The 16,911-nt window shown below is 39.8% G+C and overlaps 1 protein-coding gene across 2 annotated transcripts in view; it reads right to left on the bottom strand.

Moving 5' to 3' along the window:
• atp8a2 (ATPase phospholipid transporting 8A2) overlaps positions 1 to 15,332 on the bottom strand; it is a 561,594-nt gene extending 546,262 nt beyond the window's left edge. For both annotated transcript variants that reach the window (XM_072577324.1, XM_072577326.1), the window contains exons 1-2: positions 15,273 to 15,332; positions 5,007 to 5,066 (exon numbers count right to left, since the gene is read on the bottom strand). In XM_072577324.1, coding sequence (XP_072433425.1) covers positions 5,007 to 5,066; positions 15,273 to 15,330 — 118 coding nt within the window. In that variant the 5' untranslated portion in view covers positions 15,331 to 15,332. The remainder of the gene's footprint in view (positions 1 to 5,006; positions 5,067 to 15,272) is intronic.
• Positions 15,333 to 16,911: the final 1,579 nt, after the last annotated feature.

Here is a 16,911-nt window from a genome sequence, read left to right as displayed (position 1 = left end):
ACTGATGCAAAATATTCATTTAGTATCTCACCCATTTTCTGTTGCTCCACAAAAAGGCCACCGTGCTGATCTTTGAGGGGCTCTATTCTCTCCCCAGTTACCCTTTTGTCCTTAATATAATTGTAAAAGCCCTTTAGATTCTCTTTAATTCTACTTGCCAATGCTATCTCATGTCCCCTTTTTGCCCTCCTGATGTCCCTCTTAAGTATACTCCTATTTCCTTTATAATCTTCTAAGGATTCACTTGATCTATCCTGTCTATACCTTACATATGCTTCCTTCTTTTTCTTAACCAAACCCTCAATTTCTTTAGTCATCCAGCATTCCCTATACCTACCAGCCTTTCCTTTCACCCTGACAGGAATATACTTTCTCTGGATTCTTGTTATCTCATTTCTGAAGGCTTCCTATTTTCCAGCCATCCCTTAACCTGCGAACATCTGCCTCCAATCAGCTTTTGAAAGTTCTTGCCCAATACCGTCAAAATTGGCCTTTCTCCAATTTAGAACTTCAACTTTTAGATCTGGTCTATCCTTTTCGATCACGATTTTAAAACAAATAGAATTATGGTCACTGACCCCAAAGTGCTCTCCCACTGGCACCTTAGTCACCTGCCCTGCCTTATTTCCCAAGAGTAGGTCAAGTTTTGCACCTTCTCTAGTAGGTACATCCACATACTGAATCAGAAAATTGTCTTGTACACACTTCAGAAATTCCTCTCCATCTAAACCTTTAACACTAGGGCAGTCCCAGTCGATGTTTGAAAAACCAAAATCCCCTACCATAACTACCCTATTATTCTTGCAGATAGCTGAGATCACCTTACAAGTTTGTTTCTCAATTTCCCTCTGACTATTAGGGGGTCTATAATACAATCCCAATAAGGTGATCATCCCTTTCTGATTTCTCAGTTCCACCCAAATAACTTTCCTGGATGTAGTTCTGGGAATATCCTTCCTCAGCACAGCTATAATGCCATCCCTTATCAAAAGTGCCACTCCCCCTCCTCTCTTGCGTCCCTTTCTACCCTTCCTGTAGCATTTGTATCCTGGAACATTAAGCTGCCAGTCCTGCTCATCCCTGAGCGATGTTTCTGTAATTGCTATGATATCCTATTCCCATGTTCCTAACCATGCCCTGAGTTCATCTGCCTTCCCTGTTAGGCCCCTTGCATTGAAATAAATTCAGTTTAATTTATTAGTCCTACCTTGTCCCTGCCTGCCCTGACTGTTTGGTTCACTTCTGTTCTCAACTGTACCAGTCTCAGATTGATCTCTTTCCTCACTATCTCCCTGGGTCACACCCCCCAACCTTACTAGTTTAAATCCTCCCAAGCAGTTCTAACAAATTTCCCCGCCAGTATATTAGTCCCCTTCCAATTTAGGTGCAATCTGTCCTTCTTGTACAGGTCACTTCTACCCCAAAAGAGATTCCAATGATCCAAAAATGTGAATCCTTCTCCCATACACCAGCTCCTCAGCCATGCATTCATCTGCTCTATCCTCTTATTCCTGCCCTCACTAGCTTGTAGCACCAGGAGTAATCCAGATGTTAGTACTCTCGAGGACCTCCTTTTTAAATTTCTGCCTAAATCTCTGTAGTCTCCCTTCAGAATCTCAACCTTTTCCCTTCCAATGTCGTTGGTTCCAATGTGGACAATGACCTCTTGCTGGCCCCTCTCCCCAGTGAGAACATTCTGCACCCTCTCTGAGACATCCTTGATCCTGGCACCATTCTGCTTTTTCTCTGCTGGCCACAGAAACGTCTGTCTGTACCTCTGACTGCAGAATCCCCGAACACAATTGATCTCTTGGAAGCCGACGTACCCCTCATTGCATTAGAGCCAGTCTCAATACCAGAAACTTAGCTGTTCGTGCTATGTTCCCTTCAGAATCCATTACCCCCTACATTTTCCAAAACAGCATACCTGTTTGAAATGGGAATATCCACAAAAGACTCCTGCCTAGCTGCCTACCTCTCTTACCCTTCCTGGTGTGAACCCACCTGTGTGACTGTATCTGAGACATTCCCCCCTTCCTATAACTGCCATGCATCACATACTGTTGCTGTTGCAAATTCCTCATCGCTTCTATTCGTCTCTCCAACCGATCCATTCAACTGATAAGATTTGTTTTCAACAGCATTTATGGCAGATATAATCCGCAGAAACCCTTAAACTCTCTTTAAACTCCCACATCTGACAAGAAGTATATATCACTGCAAAGGCCATTTTTGCTCATTCACAATCTACAGACCCAAAAAATAACATTGTCTTATTCCTCTCCAAAACACTGCACCAGGTTAAATTAATAGCTACGGCTTATATTTTAAGTTTAATCAAGAGACTTATCTCCAAAAACATATAATCAAGGAAGAACCCACTGTACTCAGTAGAACAGCCTTTCCCTTGGACAGACTTAAAACTACAATTAACTTATCTGATTCTGTGCTGTGAACTTCGCCCAAACCGGTTCCTCCAAGATTAGTTGTGAAATTCACTGTTTGTTAATTTTCCCAGATGCACTCCGATGTCCAGCAACACATGAATTCAAAAACAGCAAAGGCAGTAACTGTGCAGGTCCTCTCTCTCTCCTGCACTGTCCTCACCACGTGCTTACTTTGTCTGCTCTTCTCCGTTTTAAAACTGCTGTTGTTTTGACTTTTTTTTTCCAAAGTTCCAAAACAACGCAACAGCATATAAAACAGTAATTGCTGCTCCTGGAACTCGCAGAAATCACCTCCAGCACCTAAAATACCTCAAAAAAAAAGGTGCAACTCTTACAGCCAGAAACTTTTCCCATCCTCCATCTTGGATTACCCAGATTGTTCCATTCCAACTATTACCAAGACATCTAGAATTTAGCTTCCAAAGTAGGACTTTACTGCCTAAGACAGCTAAAGATTATCTGCCTTAGAAATTTGTCCCCAGTGATGTGTGTCAGGATATGATAAAATAATGAGATATAATCACGTTAACTTGATGCAGATACTAAGTCCTCAAGTCTAAAAAACTATGAAACTAGAACAGATTTCATCTGCAATGAAATCAGAGCTTGAAGGAATATTGTAATATTTGTCTAGTTTGTTCAGTATTCTTACTGTTCACATTTGTTCATACATGTTTTGCTCACATTTGTGCAAATGAAAACACATTTAATTCTTTCTATTTTCATTCTCTCGTCAATCCTGTTTCCATAACTGTAATTTATTAATCTTTGTTCTCTCGGCTCTTGTTTAAAAATGCACAAAAGTGCTTTAACTCTTAAGGCATCAATTATTCTTCAAAATTTCATTACCCTTTTCCAAAAGTCTGACCAGCAATTTTCTTGCAATTGAAGTGAAATTACAAGGTGCCTACACAGTTATTCATAACCACATGCACATCATAATGCCTGTGTAGGCAGACAGGAGATATTCTCAAATAAATCTTCAACAGGAAGACAAGAAGTGGCTACAAGCAAGTCACAGGATTATAGTTTTGAAAGTGACAATACAGAATTCAAGATGCAAACAGTCCTGTCATCCTCTGTGATAAAAGTGGAACAAAGACACTTAATTTCAAGCCAATATAAGTGCAGAATACAAAACATGGAAAGATAATTAATGTAATAAAAACATTTCCCAAATGTCAGTATATGCAAACCAATTACTCAGATTTATAAGTAATAATTTACATGTACACACTTGCAAAGCATTTTCAATTAATGAACCGATCAGACTTCATGAACGGTGGGGTCGTTCTCTCGGCCCGTTCCAAATGGCATTAGATGGATTGCCAAGGATATCGTTATTTTGATAGGAATGCAAAAGCTCGGTGTGGTAATCGATATCCTGGAAGTCCTCCGGTTATTTATGGGACTTCTTTGAATACTTCAAAATTGAGCATCAATAGATTTACTCGCACACCTCTTACGTGATGTCTGAAGCCACAATAGGTCCTCATCCAATTGTACCATGGTCATTCAACACAGTAATACACTGTAACACAAATTAAAGGAAGTATTTGCTGACCTGCATTGTTCACTATAAATTGTTCATGCTTTCTGATTCACTGGATCACTTTTCTCCATTTTGTACACCAAAAGAGCTCTGCATTTCTGACAGGAATTTTTAATAATGGCTCCTTCAGAAGTACATACCCACGACAGGTCCTTCTCTGATAGTTCAACACTATCAAAGAAAAATCATACTCCGTTTTCATAGTAGTTAGTTGCCATTTTTGAAATATAATGGTCTAGAATCACAGTAAACCACTTTGGCAGCTGCTTCAAAATAGTAAGTATATAAAGTAAGTGAAAGATTAGGGCTTCAGGTGGGTAGGGTGCCAGGTAGGTAGGAGAATTGGTACCAGGTGGCACGGGTGCCAGATAAGTAATGCAATGTTTAGGTTGGGTGGAGATATCAGGTCTGCTGGTGCAGAGGGTGCAGTCTCGAGCATAGGGGGAAATCATGGGAGGGAGGGTCTCAGTGTGAGAAAAGGGGTTCAGGTCTGTTGGTGAAAAGAAGTGTTGTGTCAGGTTCAGCAGGAAGGGGTGTGGGGTTAGGTCCTGGGCATAGATAGTGGGCTGTTGATCAGGATCTGTGGGAGGTGCTATTGCCAGTGTGAAAGAAATGTTACATCAGTTAAATAGTTATTCAGAAGTTTAAGAGTTTAACTTTTCCTGAGTAACTACCAACTTAATTTCATTAGATTTAAATAGACATGTTCAGGTGGCTCCAGGTACAGAGGATTATCCAGAATCATCTCCAAGTTCCTGGGCAATTCCTCTGAAGCCTGTATCAATGGAGATTCCACATGGTTCGATCTACACTGCAGAAATGATGATTTGGCAAAAGGAAATCCATGGCACTGTGTCTAAAGCTTGTAACAGAATATCAATTGAAAGTGTAACATGCTCAAACAAATAAATATTTGACCATAAGGACAATTTATCAAACATACAAGGAGATGTGAAGGGGAATAATATCACAAACACTGGGGTGCTGGTTGACAGCTCAAGGCTTACCAAGATGATCAATGCAACTCTTCCAAAACCTTCTCCATTTACTCTTGGCATCAACTGTATCTATGTTTAAAAAAAAAGAAAATCAAATCTTCTGATATCAACAGTAATTATCATGCACTCCATATACTTGTTTGAATTCTAAGACAACAATAATAAACATCTACAAGATGATGGCAGGAAATGAAACTCACTTGAAGCATGTCCTGCCCACATATATTCAGCCATCAATATTCTTGACAAATTCTAATTCATCATTTCTCTCAACTTAGCTGAGTTGAACCCTACTGAATATATTCAGTCCCTTGCATTTCATGAGCCAAGGAAATTAGTTAGTTCCTAGTCGACAAAAAAGTGTATTCCAAACTCCTTAATACCATTACCACTTGCATTACACGTAATCCTCTTGCATTTTCTGTCATTTTTATTTATTTGGTTCTCTGGCATATTTCTCCTCCACCTCCTCAGTCTGTTTTCTCTCCCTCACTGTCTGTTTTCATAAAACCACAGATATTTACAACATCCAAGGTGGTAATTCAGCCGACTGCAACAGGCCAGCTTTTCTTCAAGCAATCCACAACAAATTCTTCTGCCTACTTTCTGTCCATAATCATCAAGTCTTTTATCAGTATCTACAAGTCAGAAGTCAGAAGGTGAGTGGATACTCAAAAGATGGAATGTGCTTCAGGGTGACTTACCCTGAAATACACCTGCACTACTCACTTTCATCTTTCATTATGGTATCAAGTTTTGCATTCCTATCCCTCTGAGCAAAAAAGGTTTATTCTGAGTTCCTGATGAATTTCTTGGTGAATCAAATTGATGGCATCTAGCTATGCTCCTATCCCAAAATGGAAACAATCTGTAAAAATCTTTTAAAATTTTAAATACTGTATATCTATTCAGTCACCCCTAAGTTCTCTCAGGAAAAAGGGATCCAGCCCGTTCATCCCTTCTTGATATGCACCCTCACTAATTTCTGTTTTACCCTTGTAAATATTCTCTGCAATCTTTCTGGGGCATCTCTCTCCTTTACAAAATATGCCAATCATAACTGCATGAAGTTCTCAAATGTGGTTTAACAGAGTGTTGTCTAATAAAATGTTGATGTTTGTCAACTTGTGATGAGGACACCATATTCTATAAAATGCATACAAAGGATGGAGTGAAACCTGTAATAATCTTCCGAAAACAAACTTAGAATCAGGGACAGTACCAAGGTTACCCGCAACTAATCAGTTCTTGCCTTTCCAAATACATGTACATCCTGTCCCTCAGGATTCCCTCCAACAACTTGCCCACCACCGACATCAGGCTCACTGGTCTATAGTTCCCTGCCTTGTCCTTACCACCCTTCCTAAACAGTGGCACCACCACATTAGCCAACCTCCAGTCTTCCGGCACCTCACCTGTGACTATCGATGATACGAATATTTCAGCAAGAGGCCCAGCAATCACTTCTCTAGCTTCCCACAGAGTTCTAGGATACACCTGATCAGGTCCTGGGGATTTATCAACCTTTACGCGTTTCAAGACATCCAGTACTTTCTCCTCTGTAATATGGACATTTTGCAAGATGTCACCATCTATTTCCCTACATCTATATCTTCCATACCCTGTTACACAATAAATACTGATGCAAAATACTCGTTCAGTATCTCCCCCATTTTTTGCGGCTCCACACAAAGGCTGCCTTGCTGATCTTTGAGGGGCCCTATTCTCTCCCTAGTTACCCTTTTGTCATCAATGTATTTGTAAAAACCCTTTGGATTCTCCTTAACCCTATTTGCCAAAGCTATTTCATGTCCCCTTTTTGCCCTCCTGATTTCCCTCTTAAAAGTCTACTCCTACTTCCTTTATACCCTTTTAAGGATTCACTTGATCTATCCTGTCTATACCTTACTTATGCTTTCTTCTTTCTCTTAACCAAACCTTCAATTTCTTTAGTCATCCAGCATTCCCTACACCTATCAGCCTTTTCTTTCACCCTAACAGGAATATACTTTCTCTGGATTCTTGTTATCTCATTTCTGAAGGCTTCTCATTTTCCAGCTGTCCCTTTACCTGCGAACATCTGCCCCCAATCAGCTTTCAAATGTTCTTGCCTAATAACGTCAAAATTGGCCTTTCTCCAATTTAGAACTTCAACTTTTAGATTTGGTCTATCCTTTTCCATCGTTATTTTAAATCTAATAGAATACTCGCTGTCCCCAAAGTGCTCCCCCACTGACACCTCAGTTACCTGCCCTGCCTTATTTCCCAAGAGTAGGCCAGGTTTTGCACCTTCTCCAGTCGGTACATCCACTTACCGAATTAGAAATTTTTTTGTACACACTTAACAAATTTCTCTCCATCGAAACCCTTAACACTAGGGCAGTCCCAGTCCATGTTTGGAAAGTTAAAATCCCCTACTATAACCACCCTATTATTCTTTCAGTTAGCTGAGATCTCCTTACAAATTTGTTTCTCAATTTCTCACTGATTATTAGGAGGTCTATAATACAATCCCAATAAGGTGATCATCCCTTTCTTATTTCTCAGTTCCACCAAATAATTTCCCTGGATGTATTTCCAGGAATATCCTCCCTCAGCACAGCTGTAATGCTATCTCTTATCAAAAATGCCACTCCCCCTCCTCTCTTGCCTCCCTTTCTGTTCTTCCTGTAGAATTTGTATCCTGGAACATTAAGCTGCCATGCCTGCCCATCCCTGGGTGATGTTTCTGTAATTGTTATGATATCCCAGTCCCATGTTCCTAACCATGCCCTGAGTTCATCTGCCTTCCCTGTTAGGCCCTTTGCATTGAAATAAATGCAGTTTAATTTATTAGTCCTACCTTGTCCCTGCCTGTCCCGACTGTTTGGCTCGCTTCTGTTCTCAACTGTACCAGTCTCAGATTGATCTCTTTGCTCACTATCTCCCTGGGTCCCCCCCCCCACCTTACTAGTTTAAATCCTCCCAAGCAGTTCTAGCAAATTTCCCTGCCAGGATATTAGCCTCCTTCCAATTTAGGTGCAATCCATCCTTCTTGTACAGGTCACTTCTACCCCAAAAGAGATTCCTATGATCCAAAAATGTGAATCCTTCTCCCATACACTAACTCCTTTGCTCTATCCTCCTATTCCTGCCCTCACTAGCTCGTAGCACCTGGAGTAATCCAGATATTACTACTCTCGAGGACCTCCTTTTTAAATTCCTGCCTAACTCTCTGTAATCTCCCTTCAGAATCTCAACCCTTTCCCTTCCTATGTCATTGGTTCCAATGTGGACAATGACCTCTTGCTGGCCCCTCTCCCCCTTGAGAACATTCTGCACCCTCTCTGAGACATCCTTGATCCTGGCACCAGGGAAGCAACACACCATTCTGCTTTCCCTCTGCTGGCCACAGAAACGTCTGTCTATACCTCGGACTACAGAATCCCCTAACACAATTGATCTCTTGGAATCCAATGTACCCCTTGTTGCATTAGAGCCAGTCTCAATACCAGAAACCTGGTTGTTCGTGCTACGTTCCCCTGAGAATCCATCACCCCCGACATTTTCCAAAACAGCATACCTGTTTGAAATAGGTATAGCCACAAAAGACTCCTGTACTAGCTGCCTACCTCTCTCACTTTTCCTGGAGTTAACCCATCTATGTGATTGTACTCGAGACCTCCCCCCCTTCCCATAACTGCCATCCATCACATACTGTTGCTGTTGCAAATTCCCCATTGGAGAGACAGTTAGAAGCAATCAATCCATTTGATCTGATAATTTGCAACCAACATCATGTATGGCAGATATAATCCGCAGCAACCCGTAAACTTCTTTAAACTCCCACATCTGTCAAGAAATACACATCACTGTACTAAAGGCCATTTTTGCTCCTTCACAATCTACAGACCCAGAAAATAACACCGTCTTATTCCACTACAAAGACTGCCCCTGGTTAAATTAATAGTTATGGCTTATATTTTAAGTTTAATCAAGAGACATATCTCCAAAAACACACAATCAAGAATGAACCCACTTTACTCACTACTGCAGACTTTCTGAAGGCCACACATAATACAACAATTAAATGTGCTGTGAACTTCGGCCAACAGTTCCTCCAAGATCAGATATGAATTTCACTGTTTGTTAATTTTCCCAGACACACACCGATGTCCAGCAATACATGAATTCAAACAGCAAAGGCAGTAACTGTGCAGGTTCACTGCTGTCAGTTTCTTTCTCTCTCTCTCCTGCACTGACCTCACCATGTGCTTACTTTGTCTGTTCTTCTCCCTTTTAAAACTGCTGTTGTTTTGACTTTTTTTTCCAAAGTTCCAAAACAATGCAACGGCATATAAAACAGCAATTGCTGCTCCTGCAATTCAAGGAAATCACCTCCAGCACCTAAAATACCTCAAACAAGGAGCAGCTGCTACAGCCAGAAATTTATTCCGTCCTCCATCTTGGATTACATAGTCAACATGGCTTTGTGCATGGAAAATCATGTCTCGCAAACTTGATTGAGTTTTTTGAAGTAACAAAGAGGATTGATGAGGGCAGAGCTGTAAATGTGATCTGTATGGACTTCAGTAAGGCGTTCAACAAGGTTCCCCATGGGAGACTGATTAGCAAGGTTAGATCTCATGGAATACAGGGAGAACTAGCCATTTGGATACAGAACTGGCTCAAAGGTTGAAGACAGAGGGTGGTGGTGGAGTGTTGTTTTTCAGACTGGAGATCTGTGACCAGTGGAGTGCCACAAGGATCGGTGCTGAGTCCTCTACTTTTTATCATTTATATAAATGATTTGGATGCGAGCATAAGTGATACAGTTAGTAAGTTTGCCGATTACACCAAAATTGGAGGTGTCGTGGACAGCGAAGAGGGTTACCTCAGATTACAACAGGATCTGAACCAGATGGCCAATGGGCTGAGAAGTGGCAGATGGAGTTGGGATAAATGCGAGGTGCTGCATTTTGGGAAAGCAAATCTTGGCAGGACTTATACACTTAATGGTAAGGTCCCAGGGAGTGTTGCTGAACAAAGAGACCCTGGAGTGCAGGTTCATAGCTCCTTGAAAGTGGTGTCGCAGGTGAATAAGATAGTGAAGGCGGCGTTTGGTATGCTTTCCTTTATTGGTCAGAGTACTGAGTATAGGAGTTGGGAGATCATGTTGCAGCTGTACAGGACATTGGTTAGGCCACTGTTGGAATATTGCATTTAATTCTGGTCTCCTTCCTATAGGAAAGATGTTGTGAAACTTGAAAGGGTTCAGAAAAGATTTACAAGGATGTTGCCAGGGTTGGAGGATTTGAGCTATAGGGAGAGGCTGAACAGGCTGGGGCTGTTTTACCTGGAGCATCGGAGGCTAAGGGGTGACCTTACAGAGGTTTACAAAATTATGAGGGGCATGGATAGGGTAAATAGGCCAAGTCTTTTCCCTGGGGTTGGGGAGTCCAGAGCTAGAGGGCACAGGTTTAGGATGAGAGGTGAAAGAGACCTAAGGGGCAACTTTTTCACATGGAGGGTGATGTGTGTATAGAATGAGCTGCCAGAGGAAGTGGCGGAGGCCGGTACAATTGCAACATTTAAGAGGCATTTGGATGGGTATATGAACAGGAAGGGTTTGGAGAGATATGGGCCGGGTGCTGGCAGGTGGGACTAGATTGGGTTGGGATATCTGGTTGGCATGGACAGGTTGGACCAAAGGGTCTGTTTCCATGCTGTACATCTCTATGACACTGAACTAGGATAGCAGCTAGTTCAGTAGTATCAGTAATTAGTCACAATCCAGCATTCAGCTGAGGTGTAGCAACTTGAATATTTCAACATGATTTCACTTTGTTCAATTAGAATCTCTTTACCACATACCTCAATACAGCTAGCCTACAGTTTTTACCCCATAAGTTAAGGACAATGTTTTCTCCTTGCTTTTGAAATGGCTTTGGATAGTGTCAGAATCTACAGAAGCATCTTCAGTTGAATGGGCTGCCACAGTGTTCACCTGATTCAAATTTCTCACGCTGAAGGACATCTATTTGCCACTTGTCTGTGGCGGAAGTCATTTTGTTCCTCTACTTTACATAGTGTTGCACCTTCTACGTAACACAAGTGACATCCCTATTCTTCCTACCAAAATAAATGAGCTTCCTCCCAAAATAAATGAGCTTCCTATCACTTAGCTGTGCTGAATTTTATTTGACAATTCTTCTTTCCATGTCACAAGTTAATTCATGTTTTCTTGCAATTTGTTGCAGTCCTCTTCACCACCCTATCTGCCAACCTCATTTGATTTCATCCACAAATTCAGAAATTGTGTTTTTGATTCAGAAGTTAGTATAAGTTGTGAAAGTTGTCCTAGCACTGGTCCTCGAGGAACACCACTTCCTTACTTCTAACAGTCTGAATAAAAACCTTAAATTCCCACTTTCTGCTTTCTATCTTGAAGTCATCTAGTCAACCATTCAATCTCTTGTTTCTTGAGTCACATTCCCTTCCTTTATTCCTTGGTCTATTCTCGGGTGATCTGAAAATTATGAAGAATTACATCTACTCTGTTAACATAGAAACTAGACTATGTTGCCTCCTTTAAAAAATTCACTGTTTGGTTAAGCAAAATTTTCCTCTTTGAAATCTAATGGCCATTCATTATCATATTTCTAACTTTAATATATTTTTCCAACCACTGAGGTTAAACTCATTGGTCTACAAGATACAGGACATGGCCAGAACCCAGTTCTTAAACACAGAAATTACATTAGCTATCCATCAGTCCTCTGGCATGATACCTTTTCTTGTGTATAGGAACACCACCACTGTCTTTTCCCTAGTGTCTTCAAAAAATTGCAAGGATATAACCCTCTGGACCAGGTTTTCTTTCCACATTGATTAGTCTATTCAATATTTAAATTAATATAGTTTTAATGTATCTTTTATTATTACTACATGTGGTATTATCTTATCTGTTCCTTAATGGTCCTATTTTCAACTCAGACTCCCTTCTTTTTATTGATGTGTCTGCAAAATATTTCACTTCAATATTTTAAGGTCCTTGATATCATTATTTCATTGTTCCTCTTTGCCTTTCCATTTTTTCTCATTATCCCTTCTCATCTCCACATATTCTCTCTTTCTATGCACATCTCTGCTATGTGTTACATGTATGCCTCTTGGGCAAAAACTCAACAGATGGACTCAGGAAAATGTGAGATAATGCATGAACAGGAAGAATAGAGGAGTTGAACACTATTTGAATGGAAAAGAAATTGCAGAAAGCTGCAACACGGGAATTTGAGAATAATGTAAAATCACAAAAATTTAGCATTTAAGTTGGGCAGGTTATAGGAAAGGCAAATAGAATGTTGGCCTTCATTTCAAAGGGAAATGATGTTTAAAAATTTGAAAGACTACTTAAAACCATTAAAGAACCACTAACTACATCAAATTGAGAATAGGGTGAAAATTTTATGTCCCTTTATCGATGGAGAGATTTGCGGACAGTGCAGGCAGATCAGAGAAGATTAACTAGATTGATCCCAAGTATGCAGGAATTTTCTTAAGAGGAGAGATGGAGGAGGTTGGGTCTGTACTCAGTGGAGTTTAGAAGAACGTGAGGTGACAATATTGAAATATTCAAGGTTCTTCGAGGTCAGGACAGGGAAGATATGGAGAAGCTGTTTCCCCTTCTGGGGAAATTTAAGCACAGAAGGCACAATCTCAGGAGTACAATGGTTGTCCATTTGAGCCAATCATGAGGAAGAATTTCTTCTCAGTGAATAGTGAATCTGTGGAATTCTTTACCACAGAGGGCTATCAAGGCATGGCCAAGAATATTCAAAGGTGAGATGGATATTTGACCAAATGGCCTATTTCTGCTCCTACATCTTCTGGTTTTTCCTCACCCTCAATCACATTTATATCACCTTTAACATTATAAACCTTCTCATGGCATATAATTACTTAAATTAATTCATAAAACATGCTCCTCAGAATCAAAACTATAGATTGAGTACATACAATCAGAGTCAATTTTGTGCACAAATCCCTTTTACTGCAGGAATTGCCACATTACAGTTATCACCCACTACAGATATCAGCTGCTTTTTCCACACTAAAACAAACCTTTCTTTCTCCTATTGGTTACAACACAAGATCCAGCATTTCCATAGATGTTCTCAACATCGTCCAGCTCTATGCAAAATTCAGAAACAACTTTACCCTTGATGACAATAGTTGTTTATTTTCAGCAGTCGTGTTTCATGCAACTGAATGATTTAACTTCCCAGGTTGAACAGCTATCGCAAATTGCATCAATCAGTCCTCATTTTGCTCAGGACTATTGGTCTGAATTTTAAGATTTTTGCTCTGCATCTCAATTATTTGATGGAAACCCCATCAATTATTTCCTTCTTGATAGCTACCAATTTTATTTTGTAGAACATGCTACCTTTTCCTTTGTGTGACATCTTATGCATTTGCAGATATTGCATGCTGCTCTTTGCCCACAATCCCTTTGCCTAGAATGTCTTCCAGCTTAAGGCAATACCTGATCTACACTGCCATGTTCTTTTAAAAGGAGACATAATGGAGACGGATAATAGAGATAATGAATAATGGAGACGGATAATCTTATGTTTTTAGTAAGAGCTTTCTCTAAAGATAGGCATAGGTTAGGAAGAACATGGTAGTTGTTCCCTGACCAGTGAGAAGTACAAGATTAAGGTGGCAAATAACGTTTCGTCCTCTCCAAGTTATGCAGTCAGTTCTGATATAATGTGATAGTTCCCATGTGATCTCGCATTATAGGAAAATCATAAAATAGCCATGCCATTTAAACTATTGGGGCATTATAGCCAATACAGGTAAATAAATTCATGTTCCACAAATAAGGGTCTAAATTGTTCAATCGCGTTAAAACCAGTTCACAAAGACACGCACATTATAGTGGAAGCATTTCATCAGCACGAAATCACTGTAACCTGACTGACGAATGGGGCACTGTTTCTAAACGGTGAACTTTTAAACCATGTGTTGGCTATAGCCAGATTGCATCACCAACATTTTCAGTGCTATTTGTATTGCACAATTCTTGTACAGCGTGTGGTCACACAGGAAAACAACTATCGCGCTATAGAAGAAAAGACTGTATTGTCAACAAAAGATAATTATACCCACATTTAGAGTTCTTTAGTATCGTGTACAAGGTTATTGCAACAACAATGCAGCAATTGCTGAGGCTTGTCTTTCACATTCTACCATCTATAAACTTCAAGTCAGGAAAACTCAGCTTTCATGTATTAACAAGCAGCAACTCCCGTCCTTGATCATTTTCTCACATCCAAGGCGCAACTTAATATTAAATTTTTTTTTGTTTTCAAATCCCTTCATAGCCATGCTTGTCAATCCTACAAGATATCTGCATTCCTCTAATTCTGGTCTCTTGTGCAGCCCCAATTATAAATGTATGACCATTTGTGGCTGTGCCTTTAGTTGCCAAGGCCCAAAATCTAGAATTTCCCCACTCTGTCTCACTTCCCTCTCATAAGACATACCTTCAAACCAATTTCTTTGGCCTAATTTTTGAACACCTGGCCTCATATTTATGTAGCTCAATATCAAAATTTTGTTTTAGGAAGCTCACTGATTTCATTATGCTAAAGATATGATAGAAATATAAGGTAATTGAGTTGTACAAAATGGCCGACAGTTGCCCATGGTTGCAGTAGTTCAAGCATAATACTTGTCTCTGCAAGTAGAATAATAGCAGGTCTGTCTTAAATGAGATAGGCAACATTTGCGCAGGTGGCGAATGTTATCCTTCAAAGAGAAAGATAAGAAAGTCTGTGAAAACATCATGACTGGGGCTGGACCACCAACCAGTCCATCACTTTAAGATACTATCACACAGGAATAACCTGGCACCAGTGACCTATAGTATCAAACAGGTGTGTGCCTGTGTGTGTATGGTAGTTTGCACTCTCAGTTTTACTTGTGTATAATCTGAACTTTTTGTGTGCCTTACTGCAAAGAAAATCTTAAGCTGCAACACAATTGTACCAAAATAAAGTTGTATCTGAATCTACCACCGGACTCGGACTCTCATTGGAAAATATAAGATCTAACAGCACTGTTGCAATAAATAATGCAAATAATGATCCTACAGTCATGCATTTACACCAAAATGTTCTAAGGTCACTTGTGATATTGTAGATACAATTTTACTTAAAACAAGCTAGCTCTTTATCTGAATGAGACAGATAATTAAAAGCATTCCAGTGTCTCAGGCAAACTCACCATTCTCTTCCATTTCAGAATATTCCAAAAGTTCATTGTCAGACTCCAGTTCTCCCATTTCTGAAATTGGAAAAGTTAACAAAACTGTCAATAGGAATTTTACTTCTACAAGTCAGTTGATTTCATTTTGAAGTCAACGTGTACAATCTCATTATTTTATCTAATAAAATGTTAATTTGTAATATTCCTTAGACTGGTGCATTTTAGTATATATTATTTAAATAGACTGGATATGAAATTTACCCAGACAGGTACAAATGAAACAAATTACCCTTACAGCTGGCTCGCAGTGATTAAACTAGAAAATTAACAGTATAATCAAGAAAGTTGATAACAGCATCAGCAGTTTTAACAAAACACATCCTAATACAAGAAAAAAGCTTACATCTATGAGTTTGATTTATAGTTTATTGAGAAATAAGTTCAATATGTTAAGGATCTAACAATTTTTTTATGTTCAGATATCTGTTTAAGTACAAGAGCTCAGTCAAGAAGCTGAAAACGAGAAAGAAGATATTCTCTAGAATAACGTGGATGCTGAATCTTACTGTCACATCTCAAAATGGATCTCATTCTGACCCAAGATTTCAAGAAGCTATTCTCATATCTGATGCAAGTCTATTTCAATTTTGTTCCTTCAAGACTGCAATATGCATTATTTCTTCACAATTAAAGCCTAACTAGTAATCGACAATCTCCACTCAATTTTCCTGCATTTTTGACTTGATGGTGATCTAGAACTGTTATTGCAATTTGGAAATAAAAATCAATTCTATTGCAATTCTTTTTGCTGAGATATTGGTATCATCAATAGTCAGGAATGAGATCCCACAAGACTGGAGGTTGGCTAATGTGGTGCCATTATTTAAGAAAGGAGGTAAGGAAAAGCCAGGGAACTATAGATCGTGAGCCTGACATCAGTGATGGGCAAATTGTTGGAGAAGATTCTGTTGTATTTGGAAAGGAAAGGACTGATTTGAGATACTCAGTATGGCTTTGTGAGTGGGAAATCATGTCTCACTAATGTGATTGAGTTTTTTAAAGGAGTGATGAAGAGGACTGATGGAGGCAGAGTGGTGGGCGTGACCTATAGGTAAGGCATTCGAAAAGATTCTACATAGTAGGCTGGTTAACAAGGTTAGATTACATGGAATACAGGGAGAAATAGCCATGTGGATACAAATACTGGCTCAAAGGTAGGAGACATAGGATGGTAGGGGAGTGTTCCTGTTCGAACTGGAGGTCTGTGACCCGCATTATGCCGCAGGGTTCAGTGCTGGGTCCACAGCTTTTTGTCATTTATATAAATGATTCGGATGGGAACATAGGAGGTATAGTTACTAAGTCTGCAGATGACACGAAAATTGTGGACAGTGAAGACGGTTACCGTGACAGTGAACAACGGAATCTTGATCAGACGGGCCAGTGAGCCACAGAGTGGCAGATGGAGTTTAATCTAGACAAATATGAAGTGCTCCATTTTAGTGGAGCAAATCAGGAAGTTCTAGTCACTGATATGATATAGGAAAACCAATTCACACGTATTCAGTTCTCTCAAACAATAAGATGACAAACAAGATAATTGGTTTTAGAGATGTTGATAGAGGGCTAAATACCTGCCAAGATGCTGGAGTGAACT

This window comes from Chiloscyllium punctatum, chromosome 9, assembly GCF_047496795.1.
Source record: "Chiloscyllium punctatum isolate Juve2018m chromosome 9, sChiPun1.3, whole genome shotgun sequence".
In the NCBI taxonomy this organism is placed as follows: domain Eukaryota; kingdom Metazoa; phylum Chordata; class Chondrichthyes; order Orectolobiformes; family Hemiscylliidae; genus Chiloscyllium; species Chiloscyllium punctatum.
This window is presented reverse-complemented; position numbering and strand designations above follow the sequence as displayed.